At 42.4% G+C, this 26,712-nt stretch overlaps 1 protein-coding gene across 3 annotated transcripts in view; it reads left to right on the top strand.

The window, feature by feature from the left end:
* Positions 1-26,712, top strand: part of SMCHD1 (structural maintenance of chromosomes flexible hinge domain containing 1) — a 190,011-nt gene that overhangs the window by 16,798 nt on the left and 146,501 nt on the right. For 2 of the 3 annotated variants that reach the window (XM_064294699.1, XM_064294697.1), the window contains exon 2: positions 26,465-26,540. In XM_064294699.1, coding sequence (XP_064150769.1) covers positions 26,465-26,540 — 76 coding nt within the window. Of the gene's footprint in view, positions 1-24,270; positions 24,416-26,464; positions 26,541-26,712 lie in introns of all 3 variants that reach the window. The other variant, XM_064294698.1, reaches the window with a different exon arrangement.

Here is a 26,712-nt window from a genome sequence, read left to right as displayed (position 1 = left end):
CATATTTCTTGACATAGATGAGTGAGCACCTTCAGCACTGTGTTTGTTGAAACGTCTGAAGTGACATTCCATCAATTCCTGGAGCTGTGTTTTTTGCCAATGCCTTCAGAGCAGCTTGGACTTCTTCCTTCAGTACCATCGGTTCCTGATCATATGCCACCTCTTGAAACGGTTGAACATCGACTAATTCTTTTTGGTATAATGACCCTGTGTATTCCTTCCATCTTCTTTTGATACTTCCTGCATCATTTAATATTTTCCCCATAGAATCCTTCACTGTTGCAACTCGAAGCTTGAATTTTTTCTTCAGTTCTTTCAGCTCGAGAAACGCTGAGCGTGTTCTTGCCTGTTTTTTTTTTGTTTTCCATCTCCAGGTCTTTGCACATGTCATTATAATACTTTGTCTTCTTGAGACGCCCTTCGAAATCTGTTCAGTTCTTTTACTTCATCAGTTCTTTCTTTTGCTTCAGCTGCGTGTCATTCGAGAGCAAGTTTCACAGTTTCCTCTGACATCCATCTTGGTCTTTTCTTCCTTTCCTGTGTTTTCATTGACCTCTTGCTTTCTTCATGTATGATGTCATTCCAGAACTCGTCTGGTCTTCAGTCACTAGTGTTCAATGCGTCAAATCTGTTCTTCAGATGGTCTCTAAATTCAGGTGGGAGATACTCAAGGTAATATTTTGGCTCTCATGGACTAGCTGTGGTTTTCTTCAGTTTCACCTTGAACAATTGATGTTCTGTTCCACAGTCAGCCCCTGGCCTTGTTCTGACTGATGATATGGAGCTTTTCCATCGTCTCTTTCCACAGATGTAGTCTATTTGATTTCTCTGTGTTCCATCTGGCGAGGCCCATATGTATAGTCGCTGTTTATGTTGGTGAAAGAAGGTATTTGCAATGAGGAAGTCGTTGGCCTCGCAAAATTCTAACATTTGATCTCCAGCATTGCTTCTATCACCAAGGCCATATTTTCCAACTAGTGATCCTTCTTCTTTGTTTCCAACTTTCACATTCCAATCGCCAGTGATTATCAATCCATCTTGATTGCCTGTTTGATCAATTTCAGACTGCAGCAGCTGAGAAAAACCTTCCATTTCTTCATCTTTGGCCCTAGTGGTTGGTGCGTAAATTTGAATTATAGTCGTATTAACTGGTCTTCCTTGTAGGCGTATGGATATTATCCTATCACGGACAGCCTTGTACTTCAGGATAGATCTTGAAACGTTCTTTTTGATGAGGAATGCAACACCATTCCTCTTCAAGTTGTCATTCCCAGCTTAGTAGACTATACGATTGTCCAATTCAGAATGGCCAGTACCAGTCCATTTTCAGCTCACTAATGCCTAGGATATTGATATTTATGCATTCTGTTTCATTTTTGATGACTCCCAATTTTCCTAGATTCATACTTCGTACGTTCCAGGTTCAGATTATTAATGGATGTTTGCAGCTATTTCTTCTCATTTTGAGTCGTGCCACATCAGCAAATGAAGGTCTGTCAGTTTGTCATTATGTGGGGGCTTGTGTGTTGCTGTGATGCTGGAATCTGTGCCACCGGTATTCAGATACCAGGAGGGTAACCCATGGAGGACAGGTTTCAGCTGAGCTTCCAGACTAAGACTAGGAAGAAGGACCTGGCAGTCTACTTCTGAAAAGCATTAGGCAGTGAAAACCTTAAGAATAGCAGCGGAACATTGTCTGATATAGTGCTGGAAGATGAGTCCCCCAGGTTGGAAGACATTGAATAGCTGACTGGGGAAGAGCTGCCTCCTCAAAGTTGAGTTCGTTCCTCAAAGTAGAGTCGACTTTAATGACCTGGAAACCCTATAGAGCATTTCTACTCTGTCCTATAGGGTTGCTGTGAGTCGGAACAGATAGCAACGGGTTTGGATTTGGTTTAACACTAAAAGTCTGGATTGCCTTGAGGAGACAGTTGGTAGAATTGTGGTCATCAGATGCAATTCTGGTGAGGGCTCAGAAGAAAGTGAGGAGAGCTATAGAGAAAGTCTCTGTTGTCTTAGAGAATACATATGGTGCCAGCAACAGAACCTTTCTGGAATTGTGAATGTTAAATGTGTTCCTGGTGAGGCTTTAAAAGAAGTGATGAACATGATTGCATAGTGGAGGAAATGTGATGCTTTTTATGCAGTGGCAGAGAACTTGTCTGAATTATGTTCAAATGTTTGGTGGAAGGTACAACTTGTAAGTGTTGAACTTGGATAGCTGGCTGATGAGATTTCTAAGCAAGATCTTAAAAGGGCCACGTGATTCTCCTTGCCGCATATAATAAAATGTGAGAGAAAGAGATGGACTTGAAAATGAAAACAGAACTTAAAGATTTGCAGAATTCTGTTGTACAAACTAAAGACACGTGTCCTAGAGTGTTCAGGAAGGACATAATCTTGTGTTAGAGAGATTAAGTCTATGACGGACCTAACCAACTACCGTGATAGAAAACATATCAGCTTAGACTGACAGGGATGAAGAAAGAATGAAAGAAGGGACACTGTCTGCCTCTTGAAATTCTACAGGTACGAAACAGGCCAAAGAAGCTGTATCTGTTTTTCTCCAAAGAAAGAAAATGACCATCCCTGGAGCTGTTCATAGACCAGCAGAACTCCTGGTAGGGAAGCAGAGCTGCCTTGTTCTCAAAGAGTGGGGTCATGTTGGGGCAACTGTTAATGTATGCCAGGGGTTGGGGCTGCTGCCCAAAGCAGAGGGGGGTGGGGCTGTCATGTGCAAAGGGCAGAAGAATGGGCCCTGCCAGGGCCAAAGGTGTGGGTTACCACTTAAATGAACTAGAAGGATGGGTCCGCCCAAAGCTGAGGAAGCAGAGTTGCTGGCCATCCCAGTGGGCCTGGAAGGTGGAGCTGAAGCCTAGGGCTGACAGGCCTCCACCCATAATTCAGAGAGCATGACCAGTACTCAGAATCTGGAGGACAGGCTATTGCCCAGATGGTCTCAGCAAACAGAGGTGTTATTTTCAAGCCTTGAGAGCTAATGTAAGTTGTTCTAGGTTTTGGGCTTCCTTGGTGCTCGTTATCCCTTCTTTTCCTCTAGTTTCTCCCATTTGTAATGCAGATGTCTACCTTGTGCTTGTACCACGATTATACTTTGGAAACAGATAACTTATAATGTAGACCTCACAGGTTCACAGATGAAGAGAAATACACCTAAAGTCTCACCCATATTTGATTCTGATGGCTCAGAAGATGAGATTTTGGACTTAGAGTTGATTTAAGACTGTTGTGATGATGTGATAGGGTGAATGTGTTCCGTATATGGCAAGGACATGCATTTTTGAGTGCAAAAGGGCGGAATGTTATGGATTGAATTGTGTCCCCGAGAAATATGTGTTATAATTCCTAACCTCTACCCTGGGTTTTTTTGGGGGTTTACGTCTGTCGTTATAATCCCATTTGGGGATGGGTTGTCTTTGTTATGTTAATAAGACAGCATTAGTGTAGGATGTGTCTTGAGTCAATCTCTTTTGAGATATAAAAGAGATTAAACGTGCAGGCAAGTGGCAAAGGTAAGCTAAGATAGACTCCAAAAGACACATGGAGATTTCCAAGGAACCAGGACATGGACCTTCCTCCAGAGCCAACAGAGAGCGAAGGCCTTCTCTTAGAGCCGGCAGTCTGAATTGGGACTTCTAGCCTCCTAAGCCCTGAGAAAATAAATTTGTTTGTTAGAGCCGCTCACTTGTGGTGTTCCTGTTATAGCAGCACTAGATAACTAAGATGCAATGTTTTTTTCTGCTACCCCAATTTGCCTCAAATTGAGTTTTTGTTATAGGAAACAGATGTGTTTATTGTACTTTTTAAAGATTTTAATCTGAAAACGAAGACTAATATTTTCTTTGATAAATTCTTTTCCTCCTTCATGTTACTTTTTCCTGCTAGAGGAGGTGAAGGGTTAAATTAGATGTGAGCGTTAAGTACTGGCAAGTAAAAGGCTAACTTAAGAGTCTGCTTTTTAAGTATCACTAGATCATGCCCTCCTAGTCTGCATAACCTTGAGGTATGTACAGCTGTCTGTACATGAAGAGCTGAATTATGTTATGCAGCTGCGTCCGGGATTATATAGCTAATAGTGAATCTGGGATCAGAATCTAGGTTTATTTGATTCTAAGGCTAGTTTTGTGTGTGTATGTGTGTGTGTGTTTTATTTAACTTCCTACACTGTTTACTAAAGCCTTCATTTTCCTTGTTAGAGGAAGAATCAAAGTATTCCACTAACTTGTCTTTTGTAAAAACTTAAACCAGTAAGTTCAGGTAGTGCCAGAAAGAATTATAGACCTTTACTTGGGGAAAGCGCAACATTGTGGAAGGAGGAACTGTCACAAGAGGGAGGCAGAGGAAAGGGTATCTAGGAGAAGCCATTTTTGTTGTGTGCCATTGAGTTGATGGATTCTGACTCATGATGACCCGATAGGACAGAGTAGAACTACTCTAAGGGTTTTCTAGGCTGTGACCTTTTACAGGAGCAGATCCACCAGGTCTTTTTTCCCACAGAGTAGCTGGTGGTTTGAACCGCTGACCGTTCAGTTAGCAAATGAGCGCTTTAACCGTTGCTCTACCAGGGCTCCCAGTAGCCATTAGACCTGTGATAAGGAACTGTTGACTTAACTGAGCCCTTGTGGCCTTGCAGAATAAAAGCTTAGAAAATGACTAATTTGATTAGTTCTTAAATATGTCCAGAAGTTAAGTCGCATGTGTGCAGCATCCCCCTCCCCTAATTTTAAGAAATTGTCTACTTTCATCTTTGTGTATTTTCTCTATACCTTGTTACCCTACTGTGGCACTTGTTATACTATTGTACTTTTCTTTTTTATACTTACAGCTGCACATTTATTATCACCAGAAAGAATACAAGTGAAAAGACACATCAGGCAAGGTGTGGGAGAGTTTCTAGCCCAAGGACATACCACGGACCCCCAAAAAGGGAGCTCCAATGTCTAGAGTCCCTTATAAGTCACTAGGACCTCAATATATGTGCATGACTGGAGCCTCAATACATATGCATGAATCAGTGGTTATGTATGATGGATTCCATCATGCCCCTTCCCATTTTTTGTTTTTAATTTTATTGTTTTAGGTAAAAGTTTACAGCACAAATCAGTTTTTTATTCAAAAAATTTAAACCAATTGTTTTGTGACATTAGTTGCAATCACCACAATGTGTCCGTACTGTCCACCAGGCTTCTTAGCATCCATACATAGAGTTTTCCTCTCCCTTCCTGCCTTCTCTTCTTTGCATTTGGGCAGGTGTTGCCAGTTTGGTCTCTGTACTAGATTGAACTAAGAAGCACCTTCCTCATGTGTGTTATTGTTTGTTTTGTAGGCCTGTCTAATCTTTGGCTGACAGGTGGACTTGGGGAGTGACCAGAGTTCTGAGTTAGGTGAGTGTCTGGGAGCCATAGTTAGCTGGGGAGGGTTCCTTCAGTCACCATCAGACCAGTGAGTCTGGTCTTTTTTTGTGGATTTGAATTTTGTTCTACATTTTTCACCTGCTCTGCCTGGGACCCTCTATTGTGATCCCTGTTAGAGTGGTCAGTGATGGTAATTGGGCACCATCTAGTTGTTCGGGCTCAGATGGTCGAGGCTGTGGTTCATGTGGTCCATTAGTCCTTTGGAGTAATATTTTCCTTGTGTCTTTGCTTTCCTTCATTCTCCTTTGCTCTCCTACTGGGACGAGTAGATGTATCTTAGATGACCACTTGCAAGCTCTTAAGGCCCTGGATGCTGCTCACCAAAGTAGGATGTAGAACATTTCCTTTATGAAATATGTTATGCCAGTTGAGCTAGATATCCCCTGAGACCATGGTCTCTAGCCCTCAGCCCCAGTAACTCAGTCCCTCAAGGTGTTTGGATGTATCTATGGCTTTGTCTTGGTCATTTGTGCTGACTTCTCCTATATTGTGTGTTCTTTCCCTTCAGCAAAGTTAACACTTGTCTGCTATCTAGTTAGTGATTTCCTCTCTCCATGCCTCCCTTCTGTCATAACCATCAAAGATTTTTTCTGTGTGTAAACCTTTTCTTGAGTTACTATAATAGTGGTCTTACACAATATTTGTCATTTTGTGATTGACTTATTTCACTCAGCATAATGCCCTCCACATTCATCCACGTTGTGAGATGTTTTGTGAATTCATCATTGTTCTTTATCATTGAGTAGTATTCCCTTGTGTATATGTACCATTATTTGTTTATCCATTCCTCTGTTGATGGGCACTTAGGTTGTTTCCATCTTTTTGCTATTGTGAATAATGCTGCAATGAATGTGGGTGTGCATATTCTTGTGACAGCTCTTATTTCTCTGGCATGTATATCTCATTTATGAATTGGGTTATTTGCCTCCTCTCCTGTTTTTCAGTTGTCAGTTTGGCCAGTGGTTTGTTGATTTTGTCGATCTTTTCACAGAACCAACATTTGGTCTTCTTGATTCTTTATTTTTTCTGTTCTCTTTCATTTATTTCTGCTCTAATGTTTATTATTTCCATTCTTATGGTGGCTGTGGGCTTCTTTTGCTATTGTCTTTCTGTTTGAGTTGTATGGTTAGCATTTTGATTTTGGCTCATTCTTCTTTTGTGATGTGTGCGTTTATTGGTATAAACTGACTTCTGAGCACTGCCTTTGCTGTGTCTCAAAGGTTTTGATATGGTATGTTTTCATTCTCATTTAATTCTAGGATTTTTTAAAATTCCCTCTTTGATTTATTCTATTACCCAGTGATTTTTAATCAAGGCGTTACTCAGTTTCCACATATTTTTTTTTTTTTCACTTGCTCGTCCTGTTATTGATGTCTACTTTTATGACGTGATTCAAGAGAATGTTTTGTACTATTTCGATATTTTGGATTTTATTGAGGGTTGCTTTGTGGCCTAAAATGTGGTCTATTCTGGAAAGTGTTTCATGTGCATTGGAAAAGACAGTATACTTTGGTGCTGTTGGGTGAAGTGTTCTATATATGTCTGTGAGGTCAAGTTGGTTGATTGTGGCCTTTAGATCTTCTGTATCTTTGTTGAGTTTCTTTCTACATGTTCTATCCTTTACTGCGAGTGGTGAGTTGAAGTCTACCATTATCATGGAACTATTTCTCTTATCAGTGCTGTTAGAGTTTGTTTTATGTATTTTGGTGCCCTTTTGGGTGCGTAGGTATTTATTAAGTTTGTGTCTTCTCGGTGGATTGTTCCTTTAAATACTATATAATGTCCTTCCTTGTCTTTTATGATTTTGCCTTAAAGTCCATTTTATCTGAGATTAGTATTGCCACTTCTGGGCTTTTTTGGTTACTCTGCTTGATATATTTTATCTCCTCTTTGATTTTTAATATATTTCTGTCTTGCGTCCAAAGTGTGTCTCTGTAGACAGCATACTGATGAATCTTGCTTTTTTAAATCAATTCTGCCACTCTGTTTACAGGTGCATTTAAGCCATTTATGTTCAGTGTGATTATTGATAGGTATGAGTTTATTGCTGTCATATTGTGCCTTTTTTTTTTTTGGTGGTGCTAACGTTTTGTTTCTCTTTCCTGTGCTGAGTTCTTTTTATTTATGGATTTTCTTTTCTTTCAGTATTACAAATTTTATGTTCATTGAGTCTTTATGCTGTTCTTCTTTTTTTATTCTGATGAGTAGATTTATTAACTTTCTTTGTGGTTACCTTGAAATTTACCCTTATCTTCCTAAGTTTGAAGCAGTGTTTTATTACCTAATATTACCTTGACTTCTCCATTTGAAAGTTCTGTAGCCACACTGTTTATCACCCCTTTTATTGTTTTGATGTTGTTGTCAGTTACAGACTGACACCTCTGTTCCCGTGTTTTAAGTCTTTTAGCTTGCTGTATTATTTAGAGTTCTTTACCTAGGTTGGTATCTGGCTGATACTGTCCTGTCTCCTAGACTCTGGTTGTTGTTTGATCTCTAGTCGAAGAACTCCCTCTAATATTTCTTGTAAGTTTGATTTGCTTTTTACGAATTCCCTTAATTTCTGTTTATCTGGAAATGCCCTAATCTCGCCATCGTACTTGAGAGAGTTTTACAGGATATGTTATTCTTGGTTGGCAGTTTTTTTCCTTCAGGGTGTTACATATGTCATCCCATTGCTTTCTTGTCTGCATGGTTTCTGCCAAGTATTCATAGCTTAGTCTTATTGTTTCCCCTTTGTAAGTGGCTTTTTATCTTTATCGAGCTGCTCTCAGGATTCTTTCTTTGCCTTTGATTTCAGCGAGTGTGATTATGGTAAGTCTTGGTGACTTTCTTTTGCAGTCTGTGCTGTATAGGGTTGGTTGAGCTTTTGGGATGGCCAGCTTTTCATCATTTGTAGTATTTAGGAAGTTTTCTGCCAGTAAATCTTTAACAACTTTCTCTGTATTTTCCATTTTCTCCCCCTATTCTGAAACTCCGATCATGTGCAGATTTTTGCTCTTGTGTCCTACACAAATCTTAGGTTTTCTTTATTCTTTTCTCTGAGTTTTCCTCAAAGTGGTGTCCATGGATTTGGATCGTCAATATCAATGATTCTGTCTTCCATTTAAAAAAAATTTCCTTCTAAAACCTTCTATTGAGTTGTCCATTTCTGAAATTTTGTTGTTTATCTCTTGGCTTTTTAGTTGCTGTTTTTGTATGATTTCTAATTATTTATTTTGACATTTTGTTCCCTGTATTATTTTCCTGAGTTCTTCTATTGCTTTGTCTGTGGTTTCCTTGATTTTATATATGTTTTATTGTTTTTTTTTTCTGTGATTATGTCTATTTTTTCCTTGGTTTTGTCAGTGTTTTCTTTGATCTCTTTCCTAATCTCTTGGAAAGCCCTAAATGTTAGCCTTTTGAACTCCATATCAGGCTGTTCCACTGGCTTTTCTTCTACCAGAAGGTCATCTGATTCTTTATTTTGGTCACTTGCTGGAGTTATCTTGTCCTGCTTTTTGATATGTTTTGATAACTGTGTTGTCTCCAAGACATTAAGGTATTATTTTATTGATTTTATGTTTGTTTATTTTGTCCTGCTTCTTTGCTTTCTTTTGCTATGTCAGGGCAAGTGGGACAGGCATGCTTCAATGCTTGCTCATCTCTGGGCATGATAGATCTCACCACCTTGCCTGGGTGGGCAAGGCATCAGCAGACAGGGCAAGCCTGTTTAGCTGTATACTGGTTTGGTGAGATGGCTGTGGGTGGACTTGGTGGACGCTGTCTGCCTCCTGGTGTTGGTCTAGTGGTATGGGAGTATTCACAGCCCCTCGCCAGATAGGTGGGGTGTTGGATGGTGTCTTAGGCTGGGTTCTCCAGAAAAGCAAAACCAGTAAAGCTTATAAACATATATAGAGATTTATATCAAGGAAATGGTTCATGCATTGTAGAGGCTGGAACGTCACAAATCCATGGGTCAGGATAGAGGCTTCTCTTGATCCATGACACCACAGGGGCTGGTGACCCCAAAATCTGCAGGTCAGAGAGCAGGGCTCCCGCTCCCAGGCTTTGATGATTGATGAAACCCAGGGTCTGCAGATAAGCTGGTAGCTCAAGTCCCAAGAACTAGAGGTCAGAAAAACAGGAAGCAGCTACAGCATCCAAATCCCAAGTTCTGCAGATAAGCTGATAGCTCAAGTCCCAAGTGTCGGAGGTCAGACGAACAGGAGGCAGCACAGGATCCGGAGTGAGCAAAAAAGCCAGAACATCTACTCAGGTTTGGATGAAGGCCACACCCTCAAGGAAACGCCCTTTCAGTTGATGGCTACTCATGGCAGATTCAATCATGGGAGTGATTACATATAAACATTGAGAATCATGGCCCAGCCAAGTTGACACACAATCTTAACCATCGTAGTCCACCCCTTGTACACAGGTACACATCTCCTTAAACCATACATAATCTCTTAATAAAGACAATTATGAAGGCATACTTGTACCTAATATGATACAACTAACACATATACAACTGAAAACACACTAGCCCAGTTTACATCTTTTATAAGTGAAGAAAATGGAAATATTTGATGCACACATACAAAGCAGAAATACTAATAACAATTACAGTCCTCGTTTCTGCACCCAGTCACGTGGCCATAACTGGTGTTTAGTACTACCTTCTTCCACCACCCATTCCGTATCCCATTTGCCCTCAGCAAGCACCTCAGCTGGCCGTGGTTCTTTGCCTGGTGGGGTGCCCAGACCTTCATTCCTGAAGGGTCTGGGTCATTAGTAGTCATGTCAGAATTGTATTGCTGTAGTTTTCCATTGATTTTAATCACAGGGCGTGGTAGTACTAAGAGATGTCCTAGAGGATCACCTGCATTCCAGACATACTCTTCTTTAACTCTGTATGTAATATCAGTCCGGTTTCCTCCTGGTAATCAAGATGAATCGCACCAGCCGGTATGGTAACGCCTTTCCTTGCCTATTGATCCAGAGGCATAAGGGGCCCAAAGTGGCCAGGTGGCATTCTTAGCTTCCAGTTCAGTGGAATCAGTGATGTGTCTCCAAGTGGGAGCATTCCTCCCGTTGGAACTAAGACCTCTAGATCTGCAGAGTGTAAGATCATGGGGACAGGAAGCAAAAACCTTGCAAGTGGGTCACTAGGGGTAATAGTGAGTGGTGCCACTCTCATATCCATTCCTTGATTCCTGGTCCCATGAATTCTGACTATGGAAGAAACAGCACCATGTATTGGATGCTGGTTTAGAGCATATACAGCCTCCTGAAGAACATTGCCCCAACCCTGCAAGGTATTGCCATCTAGCTGGTGCCATTTCATTGTTCTATCAAGCCAGCTGCTTCAGGATGATGAGGAACATGATAAGACCAGTGAATTCCATGAGCATGGGCCCACTGCTGCACTTCATTTGCCATGAAGTGAGTCCCTTGATCTGGGGCAGTGCTGGGTGGGATACGGTGACAGTGGATAAGGCATTCTGTAAGTCCACGGATGGTAGTTTTGGCCAAAGCATTGCATGCAACGAAGGCAAATCCATATCCAGGGTAAGTGTCTATTCCAGTGAGGATAAATGCTGCCCTTTCCATGATGGAAGTGGTCCAATGTAATCAACTTGCCACCAGGTTGCTGGCTGATCACCTCAGGGGATGGTGCCACATCGGGGACTTAGTGTCGGTCTCTGCTGCTGGCAGACTGGGCACTCAGCAGTGGCTGTAGCCAAGTCAGCCTTGGTGAGTGGAAGTCCATGTCGCTGAGCCCGTGTATAACCTCTATCCCTGCCAACATGGCTACTTTGTTTATGAGCCCATTGGGCAATGATGGGAGTAGTTGGGGAAAGCAAATGACCCTTTCCACAGAACATGTAATCTTACCCACTTAATTGTTAAAATCATCCCTCGGCTGAGATTGTCCTTTGGTGAGCATTCACATGAGACACAAATATCTTCACTACTTTGCGCCATTCAGAGAAGTCTATACTTATAGCTCTACTCCATAAGTCCTTGTCTCCAATTTTCCAATAATGTTTCTTCCATGTTCCTGACCATCCAGCCATACCATTGGCCACAGCCAATCAGTATATAATTGCACATCTGGCCATTTCTCCTTTCAAGGAAAGTGAACAACCGGGTGCCCTGCTCGAAGTTCTGCCCATTGAGAGGATTTCCCGTCACCACTGTCCTTCAGGGAGGTCTCAAAAAGGGGCTGTAGTGGTGCCACTGTCCACTTGAGAGTGGCACCTGCATATTGGGCAGAACCGTTTGTAAACCAGCCATGAGTTTTCTCTTCTTCAGTCATTTGATCATAAGGAACTCTCCATGAGGCCATAGGTGCAGACTGGGAGATGGACGGTAATGTGACAGGAGTGGAGACCATGTGCATTTGGGCCACTTCCTCATGCAACTTACTTGTGCCTTCAGGTCCTGTTCAGGCCTGATCTCATATATACCACTTCCATTTAATTATGGAGTGCTGCTGTGCATGTCCAACTTTATGACTCTATGGATCAGATGACACCCAGTTCATGATAGGCAGCTTAGGCTGCATGGTGACTTGGTGTCCCATGGTTAAGCATTCAGTCTCTACTAAGGCCCAGTAGCAAGCCAAAAGCTGTTTCTCAAAAGAAAGTCCTTATCTACAGAGGATGTCAGGGGTTTGCTCCAAAATCCTAAGAGTCTGTGCTATGGTTCACCAATATGGGCCTGCCAAAGACTCCAAACAGCATCTCTATGGGCCACTGACACTTCAAGCACCATTGGATCAGCTGGATCATATGACTCAAGTGGCAGAGCAGCTAGCACAGCAGCCTGAACTTGTTGCAGAGCCTTCTGTTGTTCTGGGCCCCACTCAAAACTAGCAGTTTTTCCAGTTCCTTGATAAACAGGCTGGAGTAGCACACCCAGATGAGGAATATGTTGCCTCCCAAATCTAAAGAGGCCCACTAGACATTGTGCCTCCTTTTTAGTTGTGGGATCAGCCAGATGCAGTGACTTATCCTTCACTTTAGAAGGAATAGCTTGATATCCCTCACACCGCTAGACCCTAGAAATTTCACTGAGGTGGGAGGTGCCTAAATTTTTGTGAGATTAATTCCCCACCCTCTAGCACACAAATGTTTTACCAGTAAGTCCAGAGTCATTGACACTTCTTCCTTACTAAGTCCAACCAGACAATGTCATCATTGTAATGGACCAGTGTGATGTCTTATGGATGGGGAAAGTAATCAGGGTTCCTTCAGACTAAATTATGACACAGGGCTGGGGAGTCGATGTAGCCCTGAGGTAGGCAAGTGAACGTGTATTGCTGGCCTTGCCAGCCAAAGTCAAACTGCTTCTGATGGTCCTTCGAAACAGGTATGGAAAAAACAGCATTAGCCAGATCAGTAGCTGCATACCAGGTACCAGGAGAGGTATTAATTTCCTCAAGCAATGAAACTACATCTGGAACAGCAGCTGCAATCGGAGTCACCACCTGGTTAAGTTTTTGATAATCTGCTGCCATTCTCCAGGATCCATCTGTTTTTTGCACAGGCCAAATAGGCGAGTTGAATGGGGGTGTGGTGGGAATCACTACCCCTGCATCCTTCAAGTCCTTGATGGTGGCAGTAATCTCTGCAGTCCCTCCAGGAATGTGGTATTGCTTTTGATTTACTATTTTCCTAGGTAGGGGCAGCTGTAATGGCTTCCACTTGGCTTTCCTACCATAATAGCCCTTACTCTGTCAGGGATCCAGTGTAGGGGTTCTGCCAGTTGCTGAGTGTATCTATTCCAATTATGCATTCTGGAACTGGGGAATCAGCTAGAAGATGCGTTCAGGGACCCACTGGACCTACTGTGAGATGGGCATGAGCCAAGACTCCGTTAATAACCTGACCTCCATATACCCCCACTCTAACTGGTGGGCCACAGTGACATTTTGGGTCTCCTGGAATTAGTATCAGTTCAGAGCCAGTATCCAGTAATCTCTAAAAAGTCTGATTATTTCCTTTTCCCCAATGAACAGTTACTCTCGTAAGAGGCCTTAGATCCCTTTGGGGAGGGCTGGGAGAAAGATTAACAGTAAAAAATTTTGGCAGTGTGTTGGAGTCCTTCCTCAAGGGGACTTGGCCTCCCCGTCATTCAAGGGGTTGTGGGTCTTTAAACTCGCTCAAATCTGGGATTTGATTGAGGGACCGTGACTGTCTTCTGGTGATCAGCCTGCTGTTCACCTGACCTAGAATTCATCCATTTGTACAGATCAAGCACATATTTAGTAGATTTTCTATCTTTCACTCCTAGGGACACCATGACTAAGTAGCCAACGCCATTAAGTCCATACAAGTCAGACTATTCTGATTACTGCTTTGACTCCAGCTGTCCATTACTGTAACCATGCCCACCTTATCTTTGTCGATTGAGTGCAGCGACTTGTTCCCTACTAAGGGGGTGGTGCGTCGGATCAGCCCCATTGTGTTAGGTGTCTTAATTCAGTTAGGGCAGTGCTCAATGTCAAATTGATTTACATAGGATAGTGGTCACAGCAGTCTTAAAGGATGACGGAGCTCCCTTCACAAATTTTTTCATCTGGGCACCCTACAGTATCCCAAGGCAGGTCTGGAACTTCAACTTGATTCAGCGTAAGCCACCTCATAATCCATGCTTCGGCAACCCGACCAAATAAACTATTAGATCCTTTCCTAACTTCTCAAGCTGAAACATTTAATGAAGAATCTTTGCTTAGTGGGCCCATATCAATTAACTCAGACTGATCCATCTTTATGTTCCATGCACCATTCTCCCACACCCTTAATAGCCATTCCCACACGTATTCCCCATGTTTTTGTTTGTAGATTTTAGAAAATTCAAGCAGTTTTTTTTTTGGAGTGTAGCATACCTCCTCCTGGGTCACACTTTTTACTTCATGTTTTGGGGCTTGCTGGGACTTCAGTTATAGGTTGAGAAGCCAGAATGGGTAACATGGAGTTGTTTTGGGAACATTTAGCATTGCCTTGTAAAGCATCTGCCTCAGGTGATGCCCCAGGCATTGACTCAGGCAAGGGGTCGTTAGAGACAGCTGGGCTAGGACTAATCCCATTAGATGAGAGTGGAGGGGCTGATGGTTTTTCTGGGGAGGGCGGTTTAGCAGACAAACATGAAGTAATCTCTTCAGATGGGAGTGTTTCTCCTGGCAGGAGTGATTCAACGGAATTTAGGGGTTCAGTGTCTCCAGCTTTCTGATTCTCTGCCTATATGTCCCCATTCCAAGCTTTAGTATCCCATTTCGTCCCAATCAATTCCCTGACTTAAACGTCAGACACCTCTTAAAGTTGGCATTTGAGCTGGCATTGTAATTTAGCCACTCTTACCATAAGGCTCTGGGTTTGGTTTTAGGCAGTTTCAGCTCTCTCACTACAAGAAATTGGGCTTTCTTTCAAGCACAAGTGGAAGCCTTAAGGCCATTTATGTGGCACTTGAGCTTTGACTCTGAAGCCCTGAGTGCATCTCTTTCTTTCACCAGTTTGTCTAGCGGAAGTGGGACCAACCAAGCAACTTATACTTCTCATTCTGACACAATGGTAGAGCGATATCACACATGTGTTCACCCGGAGCCTTGCCTTTCACTAATACCTGATCTACTGGTGGTGATATTTTGCGTAATTGTATTGCCAGCTCACACCGTGGATTAGCAGTGCCCTCTTTACTAATGGAAGCAGAGTCATCAACATCTTTAAGGCTAACCAGGCTTGAGAAACAGTTTAGAAAATTCATCCGTAGAAATTTTGTTTCTCTAATACCACTCTTGGTACAAAGTGTCTTAGGTTTGGTTCTCTAGAGAAGCAAAACCAGTAAAGCACATAAATATATGTAGTTGTTGTGTTGTTGTGAGGTGCCGTTGAGTCGGTTCTGACTCATAGCGACTCTGTGCACAATAGAACGAAACACTGCCCGGTCCTGCGCCATCCTTACAGTCGTTGTTATGCTTGAGCTTATGGTTGCAGCCACTGTGTCAATCCACCTTGTTGAGGGTCTTCCTCTTTTCCGCTGCCCCTGTACTCTGCCAAGCATGATGTCCTTCTCCAGGGACTGATCCCTCCTGACAACATGTCCAAAGTATGTAAGACGCAGCCTTGCCATCCTTGCCTCTAAGAAGCATTCTGGCCACACTTCTTCCAAGACAGATTTGTTTGTTCTTTTGGCAGTCCATGGTGTATTCAATATTCTCTGCCAACACCACAATTCAAAGATGTCAGCTCTTCTTCGGTCTTCCTTATTCATTGTCCAGCTTTCACACGCATATGATGTGATTGAAAATACAATGGCTTGGGTCAGGCGTGTCTTAGTCTTCAAGGTGACATCTTTGCTCTTCAATACTTTAAAGAGGTCCTTTGCAGCAGATTTGCCCAATGCAATGCATCTTTTGATTTCTTGACTGCTGCTTCCGTGGGTGTTGATTGTGGATCCAAATAAAATGAAATCCTTGACAACTTCAAACTTTTCTCCGTTTATCATGATGTTGCTCATTGGTCCCGTTGTGAGGATTTTTTTTTTCTTTTATGTTGAGGTGTCGTCTATACTGAATGCTGTGGTCTTTGATCTTCATTAGTAAGTGCTTTAAGTCCTCTTCACTTTCAGCAAGCAAGGTTGTGTCATCTGCATAATGCAGGTTGTTAATGAGTCTTCCTCCAATCCTGATGCCCCTTTCTTCTTCATATAGTCCAGCTTCTCGGATTATTTGTTCAGCATACAGATTAAATAGGTATGGTGAAAGAATACAACACTTACGCACACCTTTCCTGACTTTAAACCAATCAGTATCCTCTTGTTCTGTCCAAACAACTGCCTCTTGATCTATGTAAAGGTTCCTCATGAGCACAATTAAGTGTTCTGGAATTCCCATTCTTCTCAGTGTTATCCATAGTTTGTTACGATCCACACAGTCGAATGCTTTTGCATAGTCAATAAAATACAGGTAAACATCCTTCTGGTATTCTCTGCTTTCAGCCAGGATCCATCTGACATCAGCAATGATATCCCTGGTTCCACGTCCTCTTCTGAAACCAGCTTGAATTTCTGGCAGTTCTCTGTTGGTATACTGCTGCAGCCGTTTTTGAATGATCTTCAGCAAAATTTTGCTTGCATGTGATATTAATGATATTGTTCAATAATTTCCGCATTCAGTTGGATCACCTTTCTTGGGACTAGGCATAAATATGGATCTCTTCCAGTCAGTTGGCCAGGAAGATGTCTTCCATATTTCTTGGCATAGACGAGTGAGCACCTCCAGCACTGCATCTGTTTGTTGAAACGTCTCAATTGATAATCTGTTAATTCCTGGAGCCTTGTTTTTCTCCAGTGCCTTCAGAGCAGCTTGGACTTCTTCCTTCAGTACCATCTGTTCTGATCATATGCCACCTCTTGAAATGGTTGAACATCGACTAATTCTTTTTGGTATAATGACTCTGTGTATTCCTTCCATCTTCTTTTGATGTTTCCTGCGTCGTCCAGCATTTGCCCCATAGAATCCTTCACTATTGCAACTGGAGGCTTGAATTTTTTCTTCAGTTCGTTCAGCTTGAGAAACACCGAGCGTGTTCTTCCCTTTTGGTTTTCCATCTCTAGCTCTTTGCACATATCATTATAATACTTTATTTACTTTGTCTTCTCGAGAAGAAAAAAAAAAACAAATCTTCTGTTTAGTTCTTTTACTTCATCAGTTCTTCCTTTTGCTTTAGCTGCTTGACGCTCAAGAGCAAGTTTCAGAGTCTCCTCTGACATCCATCTTGGTCTTTTCTTTCTTTCCTGTCTTTTCAGTGACCTCTTGCTTTCTTCATGGATGATGCCTTTGATGTCATTCCACATCTCGTCTGGTATGTGGTCGCTAGTGTTCAATGCGTCAAGTCTATTCTTCAGATGGTCTCTAAATTCAGGTGGGATATACTGAAGGTCATATTTTGGCTCTCGTGGGCTTGCTCTGATTTTCTTCAGTTTCAGCTTGGGAAGGAACAAGGACCCAGCAGCCTACTTCTGAAAAGCGTTAGCCGGTGAAAACCTAATGAGTAGCAGCGGAACATTGTCTGATATAGTGCTGGAAGATGAGCCGGCCAGGTTGGAAGGCACTGAAAAGAGGACTGGGGAGGAACTGCCTCCTCAAAGTAGAGTCAGCCTTAATGATGTGGATGGAGTAAAGCTTTCAGGACCTTCATTTGCTGATGTGCTATGACTCAAAATGAGAAGAAATAGCTGCAAACATCCATTAATAATCAGAACGTGGAATGTACGAACCACGAATCTAGGAAAATTGGAAATCATCAAAAATGAAATGGAACGCATAAACATCTATATCCTAGGCATTAGTGAGCTGAAATGGTCTGGTATTGGCCATTTTGAATCAGACAATGATATAGTCTACTATGCTGGGAATGACAACTCGAAGAGGAATGGTGTTGCATTCATCGTCAAAGGGAACGTTTCAAGAACTATCCTGAAGTACAGCGCTGTCAGTGATAGATGATATCCATACGCTTCCAAGGAAGACCAGTTAATACAACTATTATTCAAATTTATGCACCAACCACTAGGGCCAAAGGTGAAGAAATAGAAGATTTTTATCAGCTGCTGCAGTCTGAAATTGATCGAACATGTAGTCAGGATGCATTGATAATTACTGGTGATTGGAATGTGAAAGTTGGAAACAAAGAAGAAAGATCAGTAGTTGGAAAATATGGCCTTGGTGATAGAAACAGTGCTGGAGATCTAATGATAGAATTTTGCAAGACCAGTGACTTCTTCATTGCAAATACCTTTTTTCACCAGCATAAACGGCAACTATACACATGGACCTCGCCAGATGGAACACACAATCAAATTGACTACATCTGTGGAAAGAGACCATGGAAAAGCTCAATATCATCAGTCAGAACCAGGCCAGGGACTGACTGTGGAACAGACTATCAATTGCTCATATGCACTGAAATATATGTAGAGAGAGATTTATATCAAGGAAACAGGTCACACAATTGTAGAGGCTGGAACATAGCCGCAGGGGCTGGCAAAGCCAGGATCCTCAGGCCAGGGAGCAGGGCTCCCATTCTCAGGCTTTGAAGATCAAGGATTCCCAAGGTCTGCAGATAAGCTGGTAACTCAAGTCCCAAGAGCCAGAGGTCAGACGAACAGGAGGCAGCTGCAGAATCTGGAGTGAGCAAAAAAGCCAGAACATCCGCTTATATTTGGATACAGGCCACACCTCCAAGGAAACTCCCTTTCAACTGATTGGCTACTTACAGCAGTTTCAGTCATGGGAGTGATCACATATAAACACTGAGAATCATGGCCCAGCCAAGCTGACACACAGTCTTAACCACTGCAGAAGGGGAGTGGCATAGACTCACTTCCCTCCATTCGGCACCTGGTCAGTTGGTGGAAGGGGCATGGCAGTGCGGGCCTGATGTGGTGGTGGGCCTGAGCTGGGGGTGCTCTAGCTGTGGCAGCACGGTGTAGTCTGGTGGGTAAGGAGGTTGTGGTACGGGGCTAGGAGGGTAGGAACAAAGAAAAGAGGTAGAAAAAAAAGAGGGGGTGGCCAGCATTTGGGGTAGGTTGGAACTGGTGGATGGCGAGAAGAGGGAGAGTGGCATATGGGGCTAGGTGGGAGGTAAAAAGCAGTGGGCTGGTGACTCCCTAGCCATGGCGGTGCGGCAAGACTTGGTGGGAAGGGGGAGAGGTGGCTTATGGGGCTAGGTGGGAGGGAAAGAAAAAAAATTAAAACAAAAAAATGGTGTGGCAGGTGAGGGTAGATGGGACCCAGGGTGATGGCAGGCGGGTAGCTCTCTACCCGTGGTGGTGTGGTGAGGCTTGATGGGAAGGGGTAGAGGTGGCATCCAGGGCTAGGTGGGAGGGAGAAAGAAAAAATAGAAAGAGGGGAAAAAAAAATGCCACAGAGGGATCCATCAGGTGCTTGTGGGGCAGACCCAGGGTGGTGCCTCTCCAGCCTAGGTTGCTTGGTATGGCCTGGCAGGAATGGATGGAGGTAGGGTACGGGACTAGGTGGAAGTGAGAAGGAAAAGGCGGAGATAAGGAAAAGGAGAAGATGGGAAAAAAATGTAATGGTGAGGCAGGTGGAAGCAGGGAAACCTGCTGGCAGCAGGCCTGTGGTTCTTTATCTGTGGTGGGACTGGCAGGAATAGGGAGAGGTGGCATACGGGGCTAGGTGGGAGGGAGAAAGTAAAGGGAGAAAGTGGGGAAAAAAATGATGTGGCAGAAGCCAGTAGGTGGGGTGGGGCAGACATGGGCTGGTGTCAGGCCAGCATCTCTTTTTCCAAGGTGGTGCGTCATAGCTTGGCAGAAAGGAGTAGAGGTGATGTATGGGCTAGGTGAGAAGGAGAAAGAGAAAGAAGAAAGGGAGATAAAATGGTGTAGCAGGAGGTGGCAGGTGGGGCTGGGGCAGACCGAGGCTTGTGGTGGGCCAGCATCACTTTAGCCAGGGAGGTGTGGCAAAGGTTGGCAAAAAGGGATAGAGGTATGGTACGGGGCTAGGTGCAAGACAGAAAGAAAAGGAATAAAAATAAAAATCACAGAGTAGGAGCCAGCTGGTGAGGAGGGTGGGGATGGGGAGGACCTGGAATGGCGGTGGGCTCAAGTCTCTCTAGACAAGGTGACTTGGCGTTGCCTGACAGAAGCTTTGGAGGTGGTGTATGGGGCAAGAGAGTTGAGGGGTGAGAAAGCATGTTTGTCTGGTTACTGGGTGCTCTGTCTCTTGTTGGGAGCTCTGTGAAATTGCCTTCCTGTACTCCCTGTCCGGGGTTATTGATGGCTGTGCTCCAAGATGGCATTGCTGCATCGTGTTTATATGATTGTACTTTTTAAAAATTAACTGTGAGCCTGTTGAGGGCAGGAACCTTATCTAGTAGTCATTTTATAGCTGTTTCAATAAACAAAACAATCTCTTGCTTTTTTTTTTTTTGTACTTTAGATGAAGATTTACAATCTCTTGCTTTTTACAGAAAAAAAAAATTAGGGTAGCTAATACGGGTAAATCAGTGTTATAGATTGAATTGTGTCCCCTAAAAATACATGTTGTAAATCCTAATCACTACAAACCGGAAAACCATGTCCACCACCTTTGAGTTGATTCAGACTCATAGCAACCTTATAGGACAGAGTAGAACCGTCTCACAGGGTTTCCAAGGCTGTAATCATTATGGAAGCAGACTGTCACATCTTTCTCCCATGAAGTGGAAGGTGGGTTTGAACCGAAGACCTTTTGGTTCGCAGCAGAACGCTTCACCACTGTGCTGCCAAGGCTCCTCTAACCACTGTATGTGTGAATATAATCCTATCTGGGAAGAGGGTTTTCTTTATTATGTTAATGAGGCCAGATCAGTATAGAGTGTGTTTTAAGCCTGTCACTTTTGAGATATAAAAGGAGGAGTTCATTAGGTGAAGGGAAGGACAATACTCAATACACGGAAGGTCAGCTCAACTGGACTGAACCAAAAGCAAAGACATTTCCGGGATAAACTGAATGCTTCAAAGGTCAGCGGAGCAAGGGCGGGGTTTTGGGGACCATGGTTTAAGGGGACATCTAAGTCAATTGGCAAAATAATTCTATTATGAAAACATTCTGCATCCCACTTTGAAATGTGGCGTCTGGGGTCTTAAATGCTAACAAGCGGCCATCTCAGATGCATCAATTGGTCTCAACCCACCTGGATCAAAGGAGAATAAAGAACACCAAGGTCACATGATAACTATGAGCCCAAGAGACAGAAAGGGCCACATGAACCAGAGACCTACATCATCCTGAGACCAGAAGAACTAGTTGGTGCCCGGCCACAACTGATGACTGCCCTGACAAGGAGCACAACAGAGAACCCCTGAGGGAGCAGGAGAATAGTGGGATGCAGACCCCAAATTCTCATAAAAAGACCATACTTAATGGTCTGACTGAGACTAGAGGAATCCTAGCGGTCACGGTCCCCAATCCTTCTGTTGGCCCAGGACAGGAACCATCCCCGAAGACAACTCATCAGACATGGAAGGGACTGGACAGTGGGTAGGAGAGAGATGCTGTTGAAGAGTGAGCTATTTGTATCAGATGGACACTTGAGACTGTGTTGGCATCTCCTGTCTGGAGGGGGGATGGGAGGGTAGAGAAGGTTGGAAGCTGGCAAAATTGTCACGAAAGGAGAGACTGGAAGGGCTGACTCATTAGGGGGAGAGAAAGTGGAAGTATGGAGTAAGGTGTATATAAACTTACATGTGACAGACTGACTTGATTTGTAAACATTCACTTGAAGCTCAATAAAAATTATATATTAAAAAAAAAAAAGGAGTTCAGGCACAGAAGCAAGAAAACACAAACGGAGGGGAAGATATATGCCACATGAAGATTGCCAAGGAACTGAAGAACCGAAGCTGAAAAGAGACAAGGACTTCTCCCAGGGCCTACAGAGAGAGAGGGCTTCCCTGTAGAGCCAGATCCCTGAATACAGACTTCTAACCTCCTAAACTGTGAGAACATAAATTTATGTTTGTTAAAGCTACCCACTTGTGGTATTTCTGTTATAGCATCACGAAGAAACTAAGACAACCAGTTAAATCTGTTGGCGTGGAGTCCATTCCAACTCATGGTAACCCAGTGTGTGTCATAGGAGAAGTATGCTCCGTAGGTTTTCAGTGGCTGATTTTTCAGAAGTAGATCGCTAGACCCCTCTTTTGAGATCATTGCCTCTGGGTGGACTTGAGCCTCCAACCTTTTGGTTAGCAGCTGAGCATGTTATAACAGTTTACATCACCTAGGGACTTTGCTTATATGGGCATAGTATGTTAAAAATACCAATAGATGAAAAGTAAAAAAAGTAGAGGGAGACAGATGTAGACTGGTAATGTGGAACCTAAATAAAGTTAATAAATGGAAGTGTATTTTTTTTTTAATTTTTATTGTGCTTTAAGTGGAAGTTTACAAGTTAGCCTCTCACACAAAAACTTATATACACCTTGCTACATGCTCCCAATTGCTTTACCCCTAATGAGACACTCTGTCTTTTCATGTCCCGTTCGCCAGCTTCTAACCCCCTCTACCCTCTCATCTTGCCTCCAGGCAGTAGATGCCAGCATAGTCTCAAGTGTACACCTAATCCAAGAAGCTCACTCCTCACCAGTGTCTCTCTCCAACCCATTGATGGAAGTGCATTTGATAATAAGATTGCTACCAATGCTGAGCCATGAAATCAGCTTTGAGTTTCCTGGTGGTCAAAACAAAGAAGTAAATAGAACTGATATAAAATTCACAATATCCGTAAAATAAAAATATACCAACTGCTAGGAGAAGCAAAGTTTTCCTGACATTAAGATTTTAGAAAAATTTCTCCATAGATTTCTTATAAATCTAGAGTGATAAATTGGATCTTATCTTGTCTTTCAGTGCAAGATAAGGGTGTATGTTATTTTGAGTAGCGCAAGTTGTGTTAACCAGTGTTGTTGTTCTTAGCTGCCACTGAATTGGTTCTGACGCGTAACAACCCTGCATACAACAGAACAAAACACTGCCTGGTCTAGAACCATCCTCACAGTCGTCAAATGTTTGAGCCCATTGTTGCATCCACTGGGTCAGTCTTTCTCGTTCAGGGTCTTCCTCTTTTACTGCCCCTCTACTTTACCAAGCCTGATGTCCTTCTCCAGGGACTAGTCCCTCCTGATAACATGTCCAAAGTATGTGAGGTGAAGCCTTGCCATCCTTGCTTCTGAGGAGCATTCTGGCTGTATGGCTTCCAAGACAGATTTGTTCATGCTTCTGGCAGTCCATGTTGTATTCAGCATTCTTCGCCAACACCATAATTCAGAAGCATCAGTTCTTCTTTGGTCTTCCTTATTCGTTGTCCAACTTTCACATACATATGAGGTGATTGAAAATACCATGGCTTAGGTCAGGCGCACCTTAGTCCTCAGAGTGACATCTTTTCCTTTTAATATTTTAAAGAGGTCTTTTGCAGCACATTTGCCCAGTGCAATTCGTTGTTTGATCTCTTGACTGCTGCCTCCATGGGCGTTAATTGCATATCCATGTAAAATGAAATCCTTGACAACTTCAATATGTTCTCCATTTGTCATGATGTTGCTAGTTGGTCCAGTTGTGAGGATTTTTTTTTAGGATTTTTGTTTTCTTTATGCTAAGGTGCAATCTACAGTGAAGGCTGTAGTCTTTGATCTTCACCAGTAAGTGCTTCAAGTCTTCTTCACTTTCAGCAAGCAAGGCTGTGTCATCTGTGTATTGCAGGTTGTTAATGCGTCTTCCTCCAATCTTGATGCCGAGTTCTTCTTATAGTCCAGCTTGGATTTTTTGCTTGGCATACAGATTGAATGAGTATGGTGAAAGGATACAACCCTGATGCACACCTTTCCTGACTTGAAACCACGCAGTATCCCCCGTTCTGTTTGAACAACTGTCTCTTAGTCTATGTAGAGATTCCTCATGAGCACAATTTAGTGTTCTGGAATTTCCCTTCTTCGCACTGTTATCCGTATTTTTGTTATGATCCACACAACGGAATGCCTTTGCATAGTCAAGAAAACACAGGTAAACAAATCTGTCTTGGAAGAAGTACAATCAGAATGCTTCTTAGAAGCTGGAATGGTGAGACTTTGTCTCATGTACTTTGTTTTTTGTTTTTAATAATTTTTATTGTGCTCTAAGTGAAAGTTTACAAATCAAGTCAGTCTGTCACATATAAGCTTATATGCACCTTACTCCATACTCCCACTTACTTTCCCCCTAATAAGTCAGCCCGCTCCCTCCTTCCTGTCTCTCCTTTCGTAACAATTTTGCCGGTTTCTAACCCTCTCTACCCTCCTATCTCCCCTCCAGACAGGAGATGCCAACACAGTCTGAAGTGTCCTTCTGGAACAAGTAGCTCACTCTTCATCAGCATCTCTCTCCAACCCATTGCCCAGTCCCTTCCATGTCTGATGAGTTGTCTTCGGGAATGGTTCCTGTCCCGGGCCAACAGAAGGTTTGGGGACCATGACCACCAGGATCCTTCTAGTCTCAGTCACACCATTAAGTCTGGTCTTTTTAACGAGGATTTGGGGTCTGCATCCCACTGTTCTCCTGCTCCCTCAGGGGTTCTCTGTTGTGTTATCTGTCAGGGCAGTCATTGGTTGTAGCTGGATACCATCTAGTTCTTCTGGTCTCAGGCTGATGTAGTCTCTGGTTTATGTGGCCCTTTCTGTCTCTTGTCGCCATAATAAGGTTTTGATCTGGTTGTTCATTTATTGATGAACCTTGCATTGTCAACTAGAGCTACTTGGTTACACTTAAAATGCCATGGGTACAAAAGAAACAGGATAAATGCTGTATTCATCCCCTTTCGTTTGTTGGTGTTAAGGGTAAGCAGTTGGTCATCAACTTAGTTCCCCTAGTGACCAATAAGGATTTTTAGTGTCATTCAAGATTAGCATGTTATTAGGCTAGGTTTTTTAGTTGTCTCTGGTGAGGTTGGTCTAGATTACCTATACTATCATTACCTGAAGCAGAAGTCAGCCTTTCTTCTTAACTGTTTATGCCTCTGACATTGTTTCATTTTAGAAAGAGCCTGTATTTTTTTAAATTTTTAAAGATATATAAGCTTTAAATGAAAACGTTAACTCATTCTACTGATTCTCAGTTTTTTGGTTAGTCATGAGATCGTGAGAGTTCACTTTTTTTTTTTTTTTAATTAGTGAACCCCTGCTGTCTTGTTGATTTTTCTGTTGTTCTTTAGTGACTTAGGAGACCCCATATGTTACAGAGTAGAACTCTATAGGGTTTTCTTGGTTTTAGTCTTTACGGAAGGATCCCTGGCAGCGCAGTGGTTAAGTGCTTGTCTGCCAATTGAAGTGTTGATGGTTCAAACCCACTAGCCACTCTATGGGAGAAAGATGTGGCAGTCTGCTCCTATAAAGATTACAGCCTCAGAAACCCTAAGAGGCAGTTCTCCTCTGCCCTGTAGGGTTGCTATGAGTCGAAATCAATTTGATAGCAATGGGTTAATCTTTACAGAATAAGATCACCAGGTCTTTTTCTTGCTCATTGCAGCTGGGTGGTTTCAGACCACCAACCTTTTGGTTACTAGCAGAGCACAAATCATTTGCCACTCGGGGACCTTAGTTTTCACATTTTTTTTCATGTATTTATTGGTCAGTTGTATTTTCTCCTTTTGTTGATTGTTCATGTCCTTTCTGCTCATCTTTGGTGATCTTAATCTTACTGATTTATGAGGGTTTTTTGTCTATTAAGGATAATAACCCTTTGTCTCTTGTTGCAGTTTGCCCTGCAATATATAATTTGCCTTAACTTTTTAAAATTACTTTTTTGGAAGGGATTATAATAAATATAAAGATTCTTTAAAATATGCTTATTTTCCAAATACTCTGTATACCAGAGCTATTCTCAATGATATAAAATATTAACCCATTTTTTCTAGTATTTTTGTTTTATTTTTATGTATTTAAATATTTAATCTGTATAAACAATAAATGTTACATTAATGCTGTGCTCCAGAAAAGTTGAGTATGTCTATATTGACATGAAATAATATGCCCTTTGTCTGGGTGGACCCTACTGATGAATGTAGTATTGTTAGTTGCCATCAAGTCAATCCTGACTCAGAATGACCCTATGTGACAGTATGGAACTGCCCCATATGGTTGTGTAGCCTGTAATCATTTGGGAGCAGATCCCCAGGTCGCCTCTGGAGCTGTTGCATGGGTTTGAATTGCCAGCCTTTTGGTTAGTAGCTGAATACTTAACCATTGCACCACCAGGGCTCCTCTGATGATTGTTAAAACCACCTGATCACTAGTGTTCTTAAGTGGCATATAGTAGCAAAAAAAAAATTAGATAGATTGTGCTATGTTAATTATGCAAGGGAAAAATTTTTTAAAATACTGAGTCTTATATTTTCTAGACAGACCTAGTAAGATGATAATATATTATCAGTAGTTCTATATTCTTGTAAATTTCATTAGTTCATTTATCTCTTTTGTATAATAATTGATTTTATTTGTCTTATTTTGGATAGACTCTTGGCATTTCACCTGAAGAGAAATTTGTTATTACAACAACAAGTAGGAAAGAAATTACCTGTGATAATTTTGGTAAGTAAACAGTGTTAAGTTCATGCTTTTATATTTAATATGTGCATGATAGAGCGGTAACTATTTTATTACACACATGTATATTAAAACTATTAATGATTGTTGGAATGGAGGAAGAAACTGACTATATGTGTACAGTTTGCTCAAAGGTCATGTATTTGAAGCAAGATGA

This window comes from Loxodonta africana, chromosome 11, assembly GCF_030014295.1.
Source record: "Loxodonta africana isolate mLoxAfr1 chromosome 11, mLoxAfr1.hap2, whole genome shotgun sequence".
Lineage (NCBI taxonomy): Eukaryota > Metazoa > Chordata > Mammalia > Proboscidea > Elephantidae > Loxodonta > Loxodonta africana.
Note: the sequence above shows the minus strand (reverse complement) of the source record. Positions and strands in the feature narration are given on the sequence as shown.